The sequence below is a fragment of the Colletotrichum gloeosporioides genome, assembly GCF_011800055.1.
Source record: "Colletotrichum gloeosporioides strain Lc1 chromosome Unknown consensus_39, whole genome shotgun sequence".
Taxonomy (NCBI): domain Eukaryota; kingdom Fungi; phylum Ascomycota; class Sordariomycetes; order Glomerellales; family Glomerellaceae; genus Colletotrichum; species Colletotrichum gloeosporioides.
This window is the reverse complement of record NW_025544684.1, coordinates 372,396-390,733: the sequence shown is the minus strand read 5'-3', so window position 1 is coordinate 390,733 and position 18,338 is coordinate 372,396. Positions and strand designations below refer to the sequence as shown.

The 18,338-nt window shown below is 56.6% G+C and overlaps 1 protein-coding gene across 1 annotated transcript; it reads right to left on the bottom strand.

Annotated features, from left to right (window-relative positions):
* Positions 1–5,147: 5,147 nt before the first annotated feature.
* On the bottom strand, positions 5,148–6,830 carry GCG54_00015413 (uncharacterized protein; the record flags this gene model as incomplete). The annotated part of the gene is made up of 1 exon (XM_045415198.1): positions 5,148–6,830. The coding sequence occupies one exon, from the start codon at positions 6,828–6,830 to the stop codon at positions 5,148–5,150; it is 1,683 nt and encodes a 560-aa protein (XP_045265012.1).
* Between the last annotated feature and the right edge of the window lie 11,508 nt (positions 6,831–18,338).

Genomic DNA, 18,338 nt, shown 5'->3' with positions numbered 1-18,338 from the left:
ATAGCGAGATGTTGACAGTAATAGGCGCAAGCCTGTCGTAGACCATGATGAGAAATACAATTACTCCCGAGTCTTTCGCGCTTGTTAGTCCGTAAGCCGGAGTGAAGCTTCGAGAGAAGAGCAGCAAGTCGGGCGCCTTGTGTGGGAAGAATTGTAGGAGGAACGCAGCCACCACTCTTTTCGCCTCCTCAGCGTTAGTGATTGATGCCGCGGGATCGTAAAAATGAGCGCGAGGTTCCTCTCCGTTCATCACCAAAAAAGTCATCGTCCAATCATGCTGGTTGATGCGTAGGGGCATGATGAACGAAGAGAACGTCTGCAAAGTGTCCTTGACGTCTTGAGGCGCGTCGTGCCCACCAGCGGCAATCTCGTCGAGGAGCTGCGGGTCGACTACCATAGCATCCTCAAGGACGATCGCAATTTTTTCCAGAGATGTCTTCAACTTGTCGGGCGAAATGTGTGCCCCGGCATCGGTAACGGAGGCGGTGCTGTCGTGGCCGGTGGCCGGGGTGGTCTTGGACTTTTTCGGACTTTTTTCCTCATTTGAAGTACCTAGCAGTGTCAGCACGCTCATATTTTTGAAGGAAGAGGGATTTTCCGCACACGCACCTTCCACAGGCCTCTTTTTCTGGTTGTTGTCCAAGGACATGTTCGAAATGGCGGTAGTGTCTGTTTCCGCGGTCGGGTTGGCGGCAGAAATGGGATTGACAGTGACAGTTGTATTTGGTTCCGAGTTCAGGTCGACGAGAGATGTGGGATTGGCAGTAGTAGTCGTGTTTGTTTGTGAGTTCGGGTCGCTAGCCAAGGTGGGTATGGCAGTGGTTGGCTGGCTCCGGGTGGAAACCGTCAGCTCGGTGCTTGGGGTAGCACTACTGTCAACGCTATCCGTTCTAGCACCAACCGGGCGACGGGAGTCGATCTCTGCCTGCTCGCCGTGTGCTTCCGAATCTGCCTTGCCGCCGGTACCAATGCTGCTACTGGGCTGCTCTTGACTGGCAACTGCTCTGGTGATGCCAGGGGAGGCTCGAAAAGTTGAGGAGGCGGACACAAATTCGGTCTCAGTTGTCTGGGAAGATTTGTCGCTACTCGCCGGTGGAAGTAGGCTGGGGAGTGCTTGCCGATTTAGCGTCTGACGTTCGGTTGAAACCAGGCCTCCCATCAATCGACAAGTCTGAACGACGTCGAAAACCAGAAAGCCTGGAGTGTCGTAGTTCACGCCCGGGTGCCCGTGCAGCAGGCCGCTTCTGCGCGTACGGGCAGCGTGGTGGAGATTGTTGAGGGCCTCGGGCCAAGACGAGCAAGCGTCGGACAGGTTCTTGATAGCGGACCAAAATGCGATGCTGTTGGTGTGACCGAGGTAGAAGAAGAGGACTCCTTTTTCGACGTTCCACTTCTCGCAGGCTTTGCGAATCTTTGGTGCCGATCTTTGGTGTGGCTGGATGGCCCTGTTGAAGACCTGAATCACCGCTGCCTGGGCGTGAGGAGGCAGCTGGCGGCGGAATTCGAAGCTGTCGACGCCAGGCGGGAGCCTGTCCTCCAAGCGCAAAAGATTATCGAAGATAGCGTTGCCGTGCGCGACGATCTCTCTACACCTTGCGAGGGTGTCGGTGACGAAGTGTTGGACGTCGTCCTGGAGAGAAATGGCTGCTCCTGGTTGCGGTATCATGGAGAACACGCGCGTTCATGCACGCGACGGGCGGCGCGTCGAGCAGCGGCGATTGTAGAGGTACGAAAAGAAGAAACAGAGCAACGTCGTCAAACTTCGTAGTGAGAGGGAAACCATGCGGATGGGATCGCAGGCTGCACACTGGGGCCTGGCAAGGCAAAGCTGCGCGCAGCGGCTGCCTTTTCACTAATGTCTGTCTGCTCTTGGGCGGGAAGGAAAAAGCACCCCTTCTGTTTGATCGAGGCGGGGTGAATGTGGTGGAAGGTGGTAGCTCTGACTACACCTTAGCTGGCTGCCTGAAGCCCATCTAGCACACGGGAAGGCACATCGCCAGTCTACCTTCCTGATGTCCAATCCCGTTCAGCAGGCAAGATCCGCGCCGGCGACTTGGCCAATCGTTCCAGACCTCTCGATCATAATTGTGGGGCTTGTGCGAAATTTCGCACGGGAATGAAATATTCGAGGGCCTCCGACGACGTACATGGGCTTTAAGAGAGCTACGTCTTTGGAAATCTCTATTACGAAAGATCTTTGAAAAACAGAGACTCTTGCATTGATATGATTTTAGTTCAGTCTTCAATTCTTTGTGATGATTGCTCAACATGACGCGCCGCGCCGTTGCGAAGCTGACGGCGACTCTTGATTCGCGCTTGCCTGATGGGAGCGTCGTGTCGGACGTCCCTTGCTATCAGGGCCAATGAAGCCAGATCTCTGGATCCTAATTGTGGGGCTCGTGCGAAATTTCGCACGGGGTGGATGAACGGTTCGGTCTGGAGCAGATGGAGCAACGTTTCTCACGCACTGTCCGTATTCGTGTCTCGTATCTGTATCTGTACCGTCCCGTCTTGGACGGTGGGCCTTACATCGTCCGATCTGCTGCCCTGCTGCTCCAGGGCCTGGCGTGCAGTGCTTGCAGTCGGCACCACCACGTAAAAGCCGAGCTTCCGGCTTCCCTTCAAAGTACTAATGCTATGTTTTCTGGCGACGTCTCCAGGCTTTAGCATGCTCGCGTCAATTGAAAAGATGTTCTTGACGGGCCCTTGACTTTTAATTGCGCAGCTCGATGTTTTCAAGTCGTCTGTCTCCGCTTGGTTGAACTCCACATCCGCCTTGGCGGGCCGATAGCACAAGCTGGGACTAGCTGTCGCAATGTCAACACTTGAGTGCACGATCATGTTTGTTTATCGCGAAGCACAGTTTATCGCGAAGCACAGAGAGCAATTTTCAAGTCCAATTCGTGGTTTTGGTGCATCCGGTTCAGTAGCTGCATGCCGACTTTTCGACATGCAGCCACTGGACGAGTGACGAGAACCTGGATGGCCAGAGTCCGTTTGCTGCATCTCACGCGATTGAACGGGTGCGAATGACTGAACAGTGTGCGTCACAGGTTCACCGGCTTCGTGGCTGATTTCGATTCGCATGAAACTCATCCAGTGGCTTGATGCCCATTTGTTGTTTTTTCTTTTGGTTTGCACGGAACATGTTCAATGGCGATGGTGCATCACGGAGTGGGAGATGATGGTGCCGGAGTGGGGTGGGTAAGGTGAGTTACAGCACAGGGATTATCCCAGCACGCCGATTGTTTCTTGGTGGCTCGATGCCGATTTCTTTTTTTTTTTTTTTTTNTTTTTTTTTTTTTTTTTTCCGTGGTGGCAGACTTTTTGTGGCTCGAGGCGGATTCTTAGTTCCACAAATTCTGGATAGATGGTCCGTACTCCGGTCCGTACGAAGGAACTGTTGTGTTCAGTGGCTACACAGCCCCTGTGGTTAGCAGGTACGTACTAGAGCTGCCGCTTCTTCAGTGAGGTCCGCAGGTCTCGGTCGTGACGCAACGTCGCCTGCTTGAACGGCTGATTCCCGGATGCCAGCGCGCGCTGGAGGGCGTCACGAACACTGGACGGAAGACGTCAATTTGGGGCAGATGGGCAACAACAGCCCCTTGCAGTGCATTCACATCCTGATTGAATCCCCACGAGCCCGCGGAGACAAGACCAGCGGCTGCGGCGCATCGGACACCAGCTTCGACGTTTGTCGCCAATCACAGTCCCAGCTTGAACTTCTCCGCCAGCGTGGAAGTGGGAACTTCGTGATCATCCCGAGTGGAGCATGGTTCCATCCAGATTTTGTGTTCCTGTGGCGTGGGCAGCAGGTGCACTGACCAGATCCATGCGAGGTGTCCAGTGGGGTTAGTGCGAAAATCAGCACGTAGCCCCCTGGAAGTACAGCGACAGTGCCATGCCCGAGACCGCCTCATTTTCCCGCGTCTGGGCGGCTGCATTTTCTGTGTACTTGGCGACTTGAATGAGGACGACGACGATGGACGGCGGCGACGACGGCAGAGAAAAGTTTAGGCACAGGAAAATTAGTCGCTCTGTACAGGAAAAATTGGCAGTCTCCCATGCCGGGTCGTTGATGCGATGAGGTGTTGAGCTGCCCGGGCTCCATCACGAACTCCGGTCGGCTGTACATCAACATCGTCCACCTTCGCATAACTTCCAAGGAAATCGAGACGTGCACATCAACAAGCATGAAATTCGTATCGCAGGGCTACTCTAAGATAGGGCGGCATTTGTAAGGTGGAGATGCGTGGTTGAAGTGGATGCGAGGAGTTGAACCTGCAGGAAGAAAAGGGCACGTTTGCTGAGTGCTTCCTCGCAGGAATGCAAGCAACCAATGAACAGAGTCAAGCATCAATTTCTTGACCGTCGGGACTTCGGCTAGGCCAGCAAAGTTCTCAGCTCAATAAGGTTGCCGTAGCCGGCTCAATGAGGTTGGCGATGATGGAAATTGCCGCGAAGACGCGGAGGTCTTGGACTCTCATAAACATATCTACAATTACTGCCCGACCAAAAAGCGCCCCAGAACCATAAACAAACAATTACCACCCAATAACCATTGCAAGCTGACCTCTGCATGTCCAGCTGTCGCCCATACCCGCGCGCACAAACAGCGCCTCGCACACAATCCTTTGCGTAATGATATCCCCAACACAACAGCTCCCTTGCTCGGAAATTGAAATGCTTGGCTTGGCTTATGCTGGATCTGCGAAAATTGCAGCACGGGTCCAAAGCCGACTCACCAACCCGTCGATACGGTCCCCCAGTCCGCGAAGCACATCCTGAACTTCCACCGTGCGAGCCCTGGCGTCGGTCGCGTTCTCCAACTTCTGGGCATCAAGCGCTGACACTTGGCGAGCACCGCCTGCGTTCACCCGTAGAACATCCTATGCCTCGTTTTCAGCAAGTTGTTGACGCAGTTGTGTGATAATCTTGTCGGAGACCAGGAGAACGTCGTCGAACAGGCGTATGGCCGATTCGAGTGAACTGTGAATGCCGACTAAAGCGTTGTACTGGGTCTTTACTTGAGATTTCAAAACCCTTTGTTGCTCGCGGTGTGCCTCGTATGGGTCGGCATTTGCCGCCGGCTGTGGATTGTTTGCCGGCAGAGATGCATTTTCTGCAGGTTGTAGAATCACAGAATCCTAGTCCGTGACCGCGGAGCCAAGAAACATCGCAAGGACACGACGCCAAATTCTGCCGTCCAGGCGGGCGGGGATCGGGTTTCGGGAAGCGACAAACAGACCAAATGCCACCGTGAAGACGCCACAGTCGGACCCATTTTGTTGCTGTGGCGATGTTGCTAGGATTAACTTGCGTTTGCTGGAAGGAGTTTGCGGCAGATATGCGCTGATAAAAGCGTCCGCTAAACCCTGAGCTTCTTGAGCGCCTGCGTACGATTGCAGAGAATCGTACAGATCGACGGACGCCGCTTGGAATCCGCGCTTCTGGATGACAAGCAGCGCCCAGTGGGTCCTTGAAAAGTTACAGACCATGAAAATTCGCTCGCATGTCGCCACGCCCTCGACGATCCAGCCAGTTGGACGGTATGGCTTGTTGATAAGCATTGCGGTATAGTAGGAGGTCATGACAAAAACCTTTGGGTCTTGGATGCCGCAAAGTTCCTGCAAGGGGATATTGACAAAGTCGCCGTGCAACCAGTTGTCATCTCTGAGGGCGAGGAGGTCGTTCTGGGTGGCAAAGTCCAGCCGCCGTCGTTTTCTCTCAGGCTCGGCCATTTTCGCTGTGAGGAGGGGAAACTCGAGCTGCGCAGTCGTCCTTGCTGGTCCCAGCCTACTAAAACCCACGTCTTGTTCAGAGGCTGGGAAGAATGTGTCGCCGCCGCCGCCGCCGCCGCCGTCGTCGTCGTCGTCGTCGTTGCCGTTGTCGATGTCGATGTTGACGTTGATGTCGGGTTCGGCACTCTCGTTTTCGAGATCGAAGGGGGTTTCTGTGATGCTTGTTGGATCCCAGCCGTTTGTTTGTTGTACGTGTTGCTCGTTGTCTTCGATGCTGGGAAGGCTGGGGCTAGGCGACCTGCCGTCGTGGATGTCGGGGACGGGTTGCAGCAGGGTAACGTCGTCGTGTATATGCTCGTGGTTGTTTCGCCCGACTTCCGGAGACTGCACAAGGCTTTGGTCGGGTATCTCTTCGCGGCGTGGGGTCGGCGATGAAGATGTAGAGGGCGTGTGAGCTGGCGGGGAAAGGGACGGTGTTCGAAGCTTCTGTGGAGAATTCTGGAGGGATGGTGTAAAATCGCCGATCACCGCATTGATATCGTTCAAAATGATTCCGATGGCGTTCACATCCACGCCTTTAAAAGTGACGTTTCGAGTGTCTCGAGAAGCGCCTCGTGCTTGTCGCCGGGCTGAAGCTCTCTGGTTGAGCAGCTTGACTGAGCGTTTCCAGTTTGGGCACGTTTTCGAAAGGCCTACCAGCTTGTCGAAAAAGCGCTGGCCGTGTTTACAGTAATCGTACCCGAGACAAAATAAAAGCTTCTCCTGGCTCACGCCCCAGAATTTGCAGGCGTTTGCGACTTTGGGCTTAGTCTTGTCGGGAAGCTGAAAGAGTTGGCTTGGGAGCAGGGCGATCAAAGCCGCTCGCGTCGACTTTGGGAGGTAGCAGTTCCGAAATACCACGGGGTCGATCTTTTCCGTTTCCAAAAACGTTTTTTCGAGCGCCGTTAGGGTTTGGAAGATTTTTGTTGCGTCGATCTCCAGTAGAGCGACTTCCTGTGTGAAGGCAATGAGTCGTTGTTTGCTGGTAGGGGATAAACGGCAAACGATGTCGTGGAGGGAGGATGCGTCGGCCGCAGCAGATGGTGCCATCGTACCTTGCAAAAAAGACCACCAAACTGGTGGATTCAATGTCGTGAAAGAGGGGTTGGGACGGGTTAGAAAAAAGACCAGGCTGATGGCACTACCTAGGTAACGAGATAATGTCGGCCGAATAGGTGACGAGCGAGCATGGTGTCCCGCAGAGGGTGAGAGGGTGCGACAAGGAGGATGATTCCGACGTTTGAAGAAGATGTGTAGGGTCGCCGAGTGGATGGACACTGGAGTCGCGAGTCGCAGGACCTATCGTTCCCATTCCTCGTGAGGTGGTGATGTCAGGCAAGGAAGGCAAGGGCGACAGTGGAGGCGTCAGAAGCAGTTCACTTCCCGCGAGTCTGATGGATTTCGTAGGCAGCCGAGACGCACGCCGCGGGTAAGCAGGTGTGTACGTACCTGCCTTCCTAGGTAACGTACTGACACCGCACCGCAGCCCTGGATGGAAGGCAGGTACGGATACCTCATCTGCAGCACCTGCCTTACACAAGCTGAGTTGGGTTGATGTGTGTTTATGCATCTAAGACGCAAACGGGTGGGTCAATTCACTTCTTGCATGCGACAGCATGCGTCATATCTAGATGCATAACCTTACGAACGCAGGAACGTATCGCCCGTCCAACCACATCAACCGTTGCCACGAATGTCGTCCGAGTCTAAGAAAACACATCATCACGATATCACAGATCGACGCCCTCGGGTTCCCAAACGAACTTGATGTTTTGTCGCACAGCCGACACCTCTAGTCGAGCCTCTGCCGCTACCTTACGCTTGATACATTATGCAGACCTTTTGCCATTTCCATCCTTTCCCTTGGAAGCGCGATACCACGCGTACCAGTCTCGGTCAATCCCCGTGGCCGGGGGTGCGGAGTTCAGTGCTCTTGTCGCGCTATCCATGTCTTTGTTCCTCATGGCGCGACTGAAGGCGAACGAGACGTAGTCGGGAAACGCGCGAGGGTTGAGCTCAAGTTGGGCAGTTGCCGCTGGCACGGGGTGTCTGGCTGATGTATTACCAGCGGGCCGAGCAACCATGTCAATCGGCGTCTCTAGCCGCTCCTCGACGACGGCTTCCTGACCAGGATACGTGCCTGGAATGTCTTGGATCGCCCCGTCGCTCGTGTTAGTGTCCGAAAGGGGCTCAAGTTCACTCTCCACGCCATCCGGCATCCACACGCTGGGAAGCGGGTCCTTGTTGGGAAGCGCGTTGTTGGCAAGTTGGACATTGTTGACAGGATGCACATTGTTGCTGGGCGGAACGTTGTCGCTGGGCCTGTTGTTGTTGCTGAGCAGGACGTCGCGGAGCTGGTTGTTGTTATTGAGCAGGACGTTGTCGTCGCTTTTGCGGGGCTGGAAGTTGTTGGCTAGCTGGCTGTTGCTGGGCAGGACGTTGTCGCGGAGCCGACCGTTGTTGTTGTTGAGCAGGACGTTGGCGCGGAGCCGGACCTTGCTCAGGGCCTGCCCAATGTCCGCGATAGGGGAGTCTTCGACTGGTGATTCTTCGCCAAGAGTGCGTCCGAGATCAAGAGATGTTGTGTTTCCACCCTCCTCCAGGGGCATGCCGCCGCTCTCGGCCTCAGCCTCAGCCTCCGTCTCCTCAGGCTCCTCGCCCGCAGCCACAGCTTGCTCCTCTGACGTGTTGGGACTATCAACCTCGTCCATCTTCTTCTCGATCCACTTCTTGACGTGTCTCTTGATGTATCCAGTCAAAGCTCCCGGCGAGCTCTCCCAGCCCGGCATCCACTTCTCTTCACCTGCTGTTGCCTCTGTGGACTCCGCCAGCTTCTTGGTACGGTCGAGTTCGGGGTCTAGACCCTCGAGCGTATTCTTGGCGTTCTGGCGGTGCTCCTTGAGACCGGAGTGCTTGTCTTTGAGGAAGCGAAGTATCTGGCGGGCCCGGAAGGCGTGATCGACGGTCCTGCTGCTGACGGCCTCGTTAAGCTTTCGTTTGTGTTCCTCGGCGAGGTCGGTGACGGAGCCTGTGAGTGCAATGTGAGCGGATGGAAAATACTCGCGATGTCTGCGGGTTGAGTGTGACTTACTCTCCTTGGTGTCCACGACGCGAGTGCCGGAGAAGTTGCCCTGGACCGCGGTGCCGGCCGCGGGGCTTGGAGATGAAGACATGTTGCGCCTGACCGATGTTTGCGAGTCGTTGACGATCGTGGTTTGACTGCGGGCGGTGCGGAGTGGGGGTGGCCAGCATCGGATTTTGTTCCATTTTATCTCCAAGATCTTGATGTCATATTCTTAGAAAGTTCCAGGGACAACTCGTGAGACGTTGGAAGACACTCTTTGTTGGTGAAGCTGGAACCTGGAGCGCAAGACAACCTGGTCTGACTTACATGCGCAACAAAGAGAAATTGGATGGATGGAACTGTGGTCCTGCACTTCTGACAAGTCAACAACGTCTATTAAATGCAATGACATAACGACAAAGAGAATCAACTACTGATCACTGCTGATATTTACTGTTCGTTCCAGACGGCCACAGACCTGCCGAAACACACATCATTTCCATCCACTTGGCCATCGCCTTTCTTTTGCCCCTCTCCACCTCGTCCTGCATATCTTTATCTGCCGCCGTCCCCTTCTTGCTAACCTTCTTCTTCTTCTTCCATTCCGCCAAGACCTTTTCCGCCGCCTCAACACCAGCACGTTCGATCTGCGGGAGGATATTGAGCAGGTACATCTCTCTGACACCATCATCCTGTAGGGTGACCCAAATACGCGTCGCAACAGACGAAGCCCGCCTCGTCATCTCATCCACCTCTCTCTCCTCTTCGTCGCCGTTGCCGCCGGGATTCTCGGCACCGAAGAGCGGCATCGACATGCCCAGATTGTCGGACCGAGACGCCAGCCGTTCCTGGATGGAAACCCAGCCGGCGAGGATCGCCTGTCTCTGCTCCTCTGCCCACATGTGCGTCGGGTCTGTCTCAGCCGACTCGCGGAATGGTGGCTTGTGGGTTTCGATGCCGAGAAAGTTCGTCAGCGTAGGGTAGATGCCGTTGAAGGCGTGGTTGAGCGTGGAGAGGTCGTGTTGCGCGCGGCAGATGGAGCGCAGGGCCGGAGGAGGTTGTGCAGTAGTGGCTGCTGGGGTCGAAGTAATGGGGATGTCGGGAGTGGCAGGAGGCGATGGTGCCCACAATGCGGTAAGGATGGTGTAAATGGCGGCAATGAAGACAAGAATAATGGTGAGGATGGCGGCATAAAAGCACATGATTGCTTTGAAGTGGTAGGAGTGATGTGGTTCATCTCTGAGACCACCAACCTTGTCTGAACGCGGATGAGACATGTTGAAAACCTGCTCTGGATTGTTATTGCTCAATTTCGCCCAACACCCCGTGGAATAGGCACGATATATAGACATCGCCGCTTCCACTTTCATTCTCGCGATCGTCTTCTTCAGTCGCGAATGAAATGGCTAGAAACATCCAGGCCTGGGCCAGGCCTGGGCCAGTAATATCCGGACCCTTTTACTCTTTGGTCACGTCAAGAGATCCGCGTCCGAGACGTCGCAACGGCGGCGATGTCTTTGTCTACGTTACGGCCTCATCGCAGCGCCCGTGGAATTCTTTTGCTGATAAACCGACAAGGCTTGTTCCGAATGTAGGATTTCTTCCAGGTCAAATATTGTTATGATACATGAGGAACAGACCAGCTAGCCTTATCAAATATGGTCGAGGTTCACGAGGGATGGCCCAGGAATTCTGATGTCATGTCATGACTCTTTGGGCAAACATACTTAAATACAGGTTGGTTCGCCGAACGGCTGAACGGAAAAATTGGAAAAAAACGAGCAACACGCAGCATCAACTGGACTCGACTTCAACAACTTCAAGACTTGTCTCATACACTGTATCACTCAGTCTCGATATTCCGCTTCAACGACTCCAAGACCTATTTCATTTTCTTCAGTCCCAATATCTTTCTTCCAGTTTGATTATCAGCAATGCCGCCCCCGCAAGCAGGTGCAAAAACTAGGCACCCGCACGGCGAACTTGAGATCCAAGACGCCCGCCCGTCTCTGCCCCGGCCACCCGGATTAGGCGGCAGGAGCCGCAAGTTGGCAGCGCTCCGTAGGCCAGCGTCATCGCAGCAAGGACTCACAGCAACCCCTCCACCTTCCGAAAGGCCAGCCGCCGCCGAACACCAGTCCTCGCTGGCGGTGAGAGCAGGAGCCGGGCACTTGGCGGTCATACCGGAATCCGAATCCGAAATCGCCACCGCGGCCGTCACTAACACCCAGACAAACAGCCACCAGACGTACAACAGACAAACGAACAGCACTGTGAACAACAACAACACCAACACAAGTATCACAAACAATTACTACGATACCAGCAGCAAAGTCGAAGTCGCCGCCAGCAGCAGTGCCCCCCTGCGTATCGAAGACGGCAAGGTCACCGCCAAAGACAACACCAGTGAGGTGAAGGGAGGGAGAGGAGTTCTCAACTTCCTTGCAGACTGCCTCTGGGGCCTCATCCACTGGCTCTTCGCCACGTTCATATCCCGCTTCGGTGCCGCCTTACTTGTCCTTGCCCTCATCGCCCTCGCTGCTTCCAACCTTTGGATCCAACTCAACTCCCAGCCCGCCTCCATCTTCAACATCTTCCAAATGCTCTGGGATCTGGCACCCTGGTCCTCCCCTTCACCCCCATCCCCCGAGTCACGAGGAGGCCGTCCACCGCCCTCAACCTCGGACGGGGCCATCACCGTGCGTGACCACTACTTCGGCGCCTCAGCTTTTCGCCTGGCCGTCGACGTCGTCGCGTACAACGCAGACCAGCTCGCGCGGTCCAGTATCCCGTGGGTGGCGGCGTTCGCGAGGGAGCTGATGGGCACGCAGGCGACCGAGCAGGCATCTTCTTCGCTGGTGTTGCATAGTGCGGCGAACATGTCACACGAGCTCGTCAAGTTGAACAACGGGTATAAGCACGGAATGGCGCGCCAGCTTCGGAGGGAGAGCAGAGAGGCCTCAATCATCAAAGAGGCAATCGTGGCGAGGGAAGCGGGTCCGGATAAAATGGTATGTATAAAGAGCAGCAGCTCACCATCTGTTTGATTGTTGCAGAGACTGATCCTTCGAAAGCAGACCGAGCCGTTGTGGCGACGACTCTTGCTGAGCTTTTGTGAAGTCCTCCCGAAGAAACGGTGCCCGCTCCCCAAGCCGCTGGCCACCGCGCGCCAGCATTTGGTCGCCTACCACGGGATGCTCGTGAGAGCCGGACGCCATCGCAACGACACGCACGCGTGGATCAGAGGGGGCCCTGGGAAGCAGGAACTGCGATTAGCGCAGCACCAGATGACGGCCATGGGGGAGAAGTCGGAGGCGAAGCGGCGACAGCTTGATGTCGCGGCGGGTATGTATTCATCTGGCCGCCGAGATGGTAGGTAGTTTGCTGACCCAAACAGACGATACACAAAGCGACAACGGGCTGGCGGTGTTCGCCGAAACGGACAAGTATTTGGAGGAAATCGCCAACACGGGGAACGTGGTGGGCCAGCTCTTGGGCTCCACGCAGCTGCAGGCGCGCGAGCATCTTCGGGCGTTCAGTAACGAGGGGGCGTGGATCGACGAGGAGCGTGGCGCCGTGGAGGACATGGTGGACAGGGTGGATCGACAGGAAGTCGATGCGGTTGTCGCGAACAGGGCGGTTGTGAAGGGTCTGCATAAATGGGAGGAGATCAAGTCGAGGTTCTATGGCGATGGAAGTTTGGCCACGGAGGGAAAAGGAAAGGGCGGCGGCTGAAGCGTGCGTCTAGCAGTATCTAACGGCCTCGGTAGATTGATAGGCAGGCAGTCATTTGTAGATAAACATTGCTAGGTAGGGCGTCCTGTATATCTATTTCGAGTTGTGATACAGCAGAGTACAGAAACGGAAGAAAAGGAAGCAAGCCTACTAGATATGATCTGAGAGGTATTCTGGACATCCATCACAGTGCGTGTTCCTCCACAGCCGGTCCGCCTCCCTTGTTTCTCGTCCGCTGCCGGTTCCTCTTCTGCTTAGCAGAGCCTGCAAGATTAAATGGGATCGGTAGTACACCCGACGCCACCGCAGTGTCCCATGGCGCGGGAGGCGCCGGCGCGGATGGGTCCAGCACCGCGCGGAGAGCGGCACCACGGTGCTCGAGCCTGAGGAGCTCACCCTCGGCGGCAACCGCTGACTGCATGATCTTCTCCCAGCGGTCTAGAGCGTTGTAGTAATCGTCTTCGATTTTGGCGAGCTCCGCGACATCGGCGGCGTTGGCAACCGGTTGCGATGCGGGAGGCTTGGGCGCCATCTGGAGCATGTCCGAGATGCCTGCGGTGAAGCTCTGTTGATGCGGCTGAGTGGAGAACTGGTAGTTGCGGACTGCGGTCGGAGAGAGTTCGTTTGGTCGGGCGGGTTCCGAGTACCCTTCTGCGACGGCGTTAGGGAGTGGGGAAGGAGAGTGTGGATGGAGGAGCTGACCATATACCGACGCCGTCTGGCGGTGCGGAGTGTGCGGGTCGCGCGAGATCCCGACTGCCGCCGAGGCCGATCCACTTCTCACCATCCCAGGAGGCGGACCGGACGGGACCAGCACAGCAGGAGGGGCCAGCGACGCCGGAGGGGCCAGCGAAGCCAAGGCAGGGTTGGCAGGGCGGTTGACCTTCCACGTCTCGTTCTGACGTCTCCTCAAGTAATCGAACGGCATCCTGCTAGGCGTGTCGGGATATTCGGATAGGCTCGGGCTGGCCGCCGCGCTCCCGGTCACGCTGCCGGAGACGCTGCCGGATACGCTACCCATGAGGGAGGGGTAAGTCTCCTCGATCTCGTAGACCCGGGTCTGGATGTTGAGCGGCGAATCGCCCCAGCTGCTGGGGTTGGCAATGACAACTAAGGCAGCGGCGGTGCCTGGAGACATCAAGTCTTCAACTTCGTCCCACTTCGCGCCGGCATCCAATGAACGGAGGCCATCGTGCGATGAGGCAGTGATGAGCTTGAGTGGTTTCCTGGGTGGTTTCTGAGCCATAACGCTGACGGGGTTGGTTGGTCGAAGTCGATCGCGTCGATAATGACCGCCAGGCGGGCGCGAGAGAGGATGCAGGTGTGCCTGTTGATGTATCAGGAGAACCACAGAGGCAGGCCGCTCGACACTGGACCAAGGGTATCGCGCGGAGAAACGCGAGCTCCGCGCCGTGTCTCTCTCCCCACCCATCGACAAACGGCCTTTGCCGCCGTTTGCTCCCCAGGAGACCCAGCGACCTGGCCTACACGCCAATCCGGTGTCTCGGGAACTCAAGAGCGGTCACGGTGGACACGTCGACCAAGAACACAGCGCCAGATCAGCAGCACTGGCATCAGACTCGCAACGGTACCATCATCGTTAAGGTCGCGATTCCACTCTGACTATCGTCTCCCCCACGTCGAGCATCATCAACACTCAATCCATCTCACCAGACGAGCCCAAACGATGGCAGTCGACAAACAACAGAAGCTGCCTCTTCTCACGACGTGGCGGCGATACCCCCTCGCGAAGCTAGCTCTCAAAGAGCTGACACTAGGACCGAAGAAGAGCGCGGCGCGTCGGACGCAGATCATCTGGACAACGGACGATAAGAACGCATTCCGGGGCTTCCTCGCTCGCCACTCCCACTCGCCAGCGTCACTCTCCAAGACTGACCGCTGGAGCTGCGACGGCTGCACGGAACCCAGACTTCAGGCGCTCGCCCAGAAAAGTCTGGGCCTTGACACGACGCGGATCACCCCGGCGCAGTGGGCGGGCGTCCGCGACCGCATGCTAACCCATTTCCACTACGAGATGTCCCGCTGGGTCGACGATAAGAAGATCACACATAACGTGGATGGGGAGACGGGCGTGGAGACGTTTACGTGGGATGAGGCGGTGAGAAAGAGTTGGATGGCCACTGCTGATGCGCTGCTGAAAAAGCCTCAGGAGGAGGAGCCGCAGAAGGTAGGACAGGACGAGGACGACGATGTGGACATGGAGGATCAGGATGACGATGAGGATCCTCCCCCTCAGCCTCCGCCCGCCCAGGAACGGCGCCAGCCTCACGTCGACCGCCAGCAACCTCGCATCGACCGCGAAGAGGATGCGCACCGAAGCGCGCAACAACAGCAACAGTCTCATTCAGCTCGACAGGGATGCCCTCTGCTTGATTCGGGGACGAACTGGCGACTGGACAACTTGGTCACCACCACCACCACCACCGGCACCCACAATGGCAGCACCTTCCGCGCGCGAAGAGACAACAACAACAATAACGGGCCGTTCAGGAATGATGAGCTTACTCGTCAGCCATCTCTCTTTCACCATTTCCCTCAGTCGGGCACTGTCGCGCAATGCTCCGGAGCTCTTCAGCCTGCTGCGTTTCCTCCACCCGACGCGCATAGCTTAGGAACCATAGGATTGGAGACATCATCGGCGCCTGGGCCGGAAAGATTTGGAGACCCGGGCGACTCCATCGCCAGCCCTGTCGCCGCGCAGGGACGCATGGCAACTCAACCTCACGTCAACCAGCAGCAATCTCGCACCAACCGCAGAGAGGAGGCAGAGCAACAGGCGCAACACCAACAGCACCCTCCCCAAGATGACGGCAGCTTTCGCGAGGGAGGACAGGACAACCTGGACAACCTTGTCGCCCCGCGTGGTCGCCTTTCAACTCAATCCTACGTCAACCGCCAGCAATCTCAAGTCAGCCGCGAAGAGATGGAAGAGCAACAGGTCGAACATCAACAGCGCCCTCCCCGAGATTATGCCACATTTCGCCCGCGAGGAGACGTCGACAACGAGCCGCACAGAGATGACAACCCAGGCAACTCCATCGCTAACCTTGTCGCGCGTAGTCGCCTGTCAACGCAGCCTCAAGTCGACCGCCAGCAACTTCACGTCGACCGCGAAGAAGCGGACCAACAGGTGCCATACCAACGGCGCCTTTCCCAAGATGACGGCACCTTTCGCGCGCGAGGAGACAACGAGCACAGAGATGACGACCTGGGCGACTCCATCAACAGCCTTGTCGCCACTCGTGGTCGCCTGGTAGCTCTGGCAGCGGCGGAGCGGCGTTTGCGGTTTGCGGTCATTGTTGGCTCGGGTGGCTCAGGTGGCTCAGGTGGCTCAGTTGGCTCAGTTGGCTCAGTTGACCTAGCAAATGTCGTGCGGGAGAAGCACAGGGTCTGGGCGCAGGTGAAGCGCCAGGGACCGGGGGTGTTCAGGGCGGGCGGTGTGTTTGACATGTTTCTCGGACTGCGGGATGGGGGGGTATAGGTAGATGGCGGGGGATGAGGGGTGATGGGTGCATAGTGCGACAAAGAGTTGACCAAGGTAGAGCAGGTAGGGCAGACAGCAGGCGTCTTTCTGAAAATGTCATGGTTGCGCACTTGTCTCGTTTCCTGCCGTCGGTGAGAAGAGCAGTTCTTTCGGATGCGTCGTGTCATATCTCGAAATGGAATCCGCCTGAGCCGCGGCCAATGGTTCGCCGGTCCACCCGCTGTGCCTGGAGCTGTGCTGTGCTCTGGACGAACTCCTCTCGGTTGACTGCGAGGATGAACGAACCCCTCTCGGCTAATTGCGTGGACGCGCATGAACAGGAGGATGGAGGTGGCCGGCTGGCACCAACGAGGGAATCGTGGAAGGCAGCTCGTGGGCCTGGAGGCTGGTTGCGCCCTTGGGATTGGAGGTTGCCAGCCAGACCGCTGGTTTGTGTTGAGACAGACAGGAACATAGCAGAGTGCGAGAGAATGCAAAGAGCGCTGATTTCTCTGCGTTTGCGACCCAAGGCCTGCCTTGGTCGTGACCAGGGCACCCAGAAGACGATCATGGCCGTGTGTTGTGTGTGCCGCCTTAATTACCGAGCCGACCCGTGCTCCCATCTGATGATCAAATCTCCGGTTCTCTCTCGGTTCCCTCTCTCCCCTTTCCCATGGCATGCGACGCTGATGCGCAACCGCACCCGTCTCCTTCATCTCCGAGACGCGCCTGGGCAACCACTTGCGCTGCCTATGCTGCGCAAGGACGACCACTCGCGCCGCCTATGCTGCGCCGGGGAGAGACTCCGAGACCACACGAAAGAAACAACAACCCTACCTGCAACCAGCGCCACTGGCAGCGATCAAGCAAGCCGACGGCGACATGGCCGAGCCTCGTCAACTAAGCAACGGGCCGATCGCCAATTTCCAGAAAATACTGGAAGCGTGAGAACGAATGCAGCTGCGGCGGCAGAGGTGAGTGCGCATAGTTGGTCGGCGTGTTTCGGTGTTCTGATGCTAACCACCAACAAGGACTTCCTTGACACTACCCGGGAACTCTCCCGCCATGCCATGCCCCCTCTGCCGGTTTTTCAATCGAAGATGCCTCGCATCGCCGCACTCAACAAGCCGACAGACCCTGCGACTCGGGCTCCTCTAGGTGGTACGACGTCCCGTCGCAGGCTCTCGTTACCATGGGTACGATTGAGCAACGTGACGCGCGGACTCGGACGCCAGAGTCGAGCAAGATGGCCGCGGGGAGACTCCTCCCCACCAATCGCGCCGTGTCCTCTTTCGCTGCCCTCCCGCGTGCGATCTTTCCCACTCTGTTCCGTGTTTATTCGTGCGAGAGCTGTGTGGTCTGGCCAGCCACATGGTGACTCGGAGCGATAGATGCGTCGAGCGGGCCAAGATTGATTGCTAGGCGTCAGCTGTGAGAGTGGCCGCCGACGGTACGGGAGTCGAGTTCTGTTCGGTTCGGGTCGCTGTCGCGATGGATATGGTGGTGTTGTCGTGATGCTTCGGCATGGTGTTGAGTGGCAGAATCGGGGCGGTGGGGTCCTTATGGATACCTTTCCTTACCTTGGCTCAGGTCCATGTGCCTTGGGTGCCTTCGGCCCTCATGATGTCTGAGAGCATCCTTATGTAATAGTGCTGCCTTTTGTGCAGTGTCAGTGTGTCTGTGCACGTTGTGCATGCACAGCCACAGTGCATCCGTCCCAGTGGCGCCCTGGCAGGGAGTGAGAATGCTGTTGGCCTGATCACCCAACAGTATTCCACCACCACAGTTCAGCGCTGCGCCGTGCGCTAGAGTAGATAGATTCGGGGAAAAAAAAAAAAAAAAAAAACCCTCGGAAAAGAGAGGGAGGGGTGGACTGGCCTGGCTGAGGTAACGGGTGTACCTATGTATGTAGTGAGGTCAAGGGTGCAGCTCCCCCCTACTGGGTTCAGACGGGTAGCTGCATGTGCCTGCAGCCAATTAGAGAATCGCTGCTTACTGTCAGTGTGGGGGAAATTGAATTCCCATTCATCAACTTCTTCGTATCGTCTGGCCTTTGTTTGCTCCATCACACAATGTTTGCTACCCAGACTACATCACCACATCCACCACCGCCGACAGTCGCCGCCGCAATGTCTGGCAGCTCCAAACCTCTCTCGCGCGCTCGTTGCGACCCAGGTCTACTCAATCTCTCTCTGCTGCCACCGTAACGCGGTACGAATCCCACCCCGCCAGCAGCCGTTCCGTCTCAATTGGTCAGTCGGTCAGCCCATCTGCA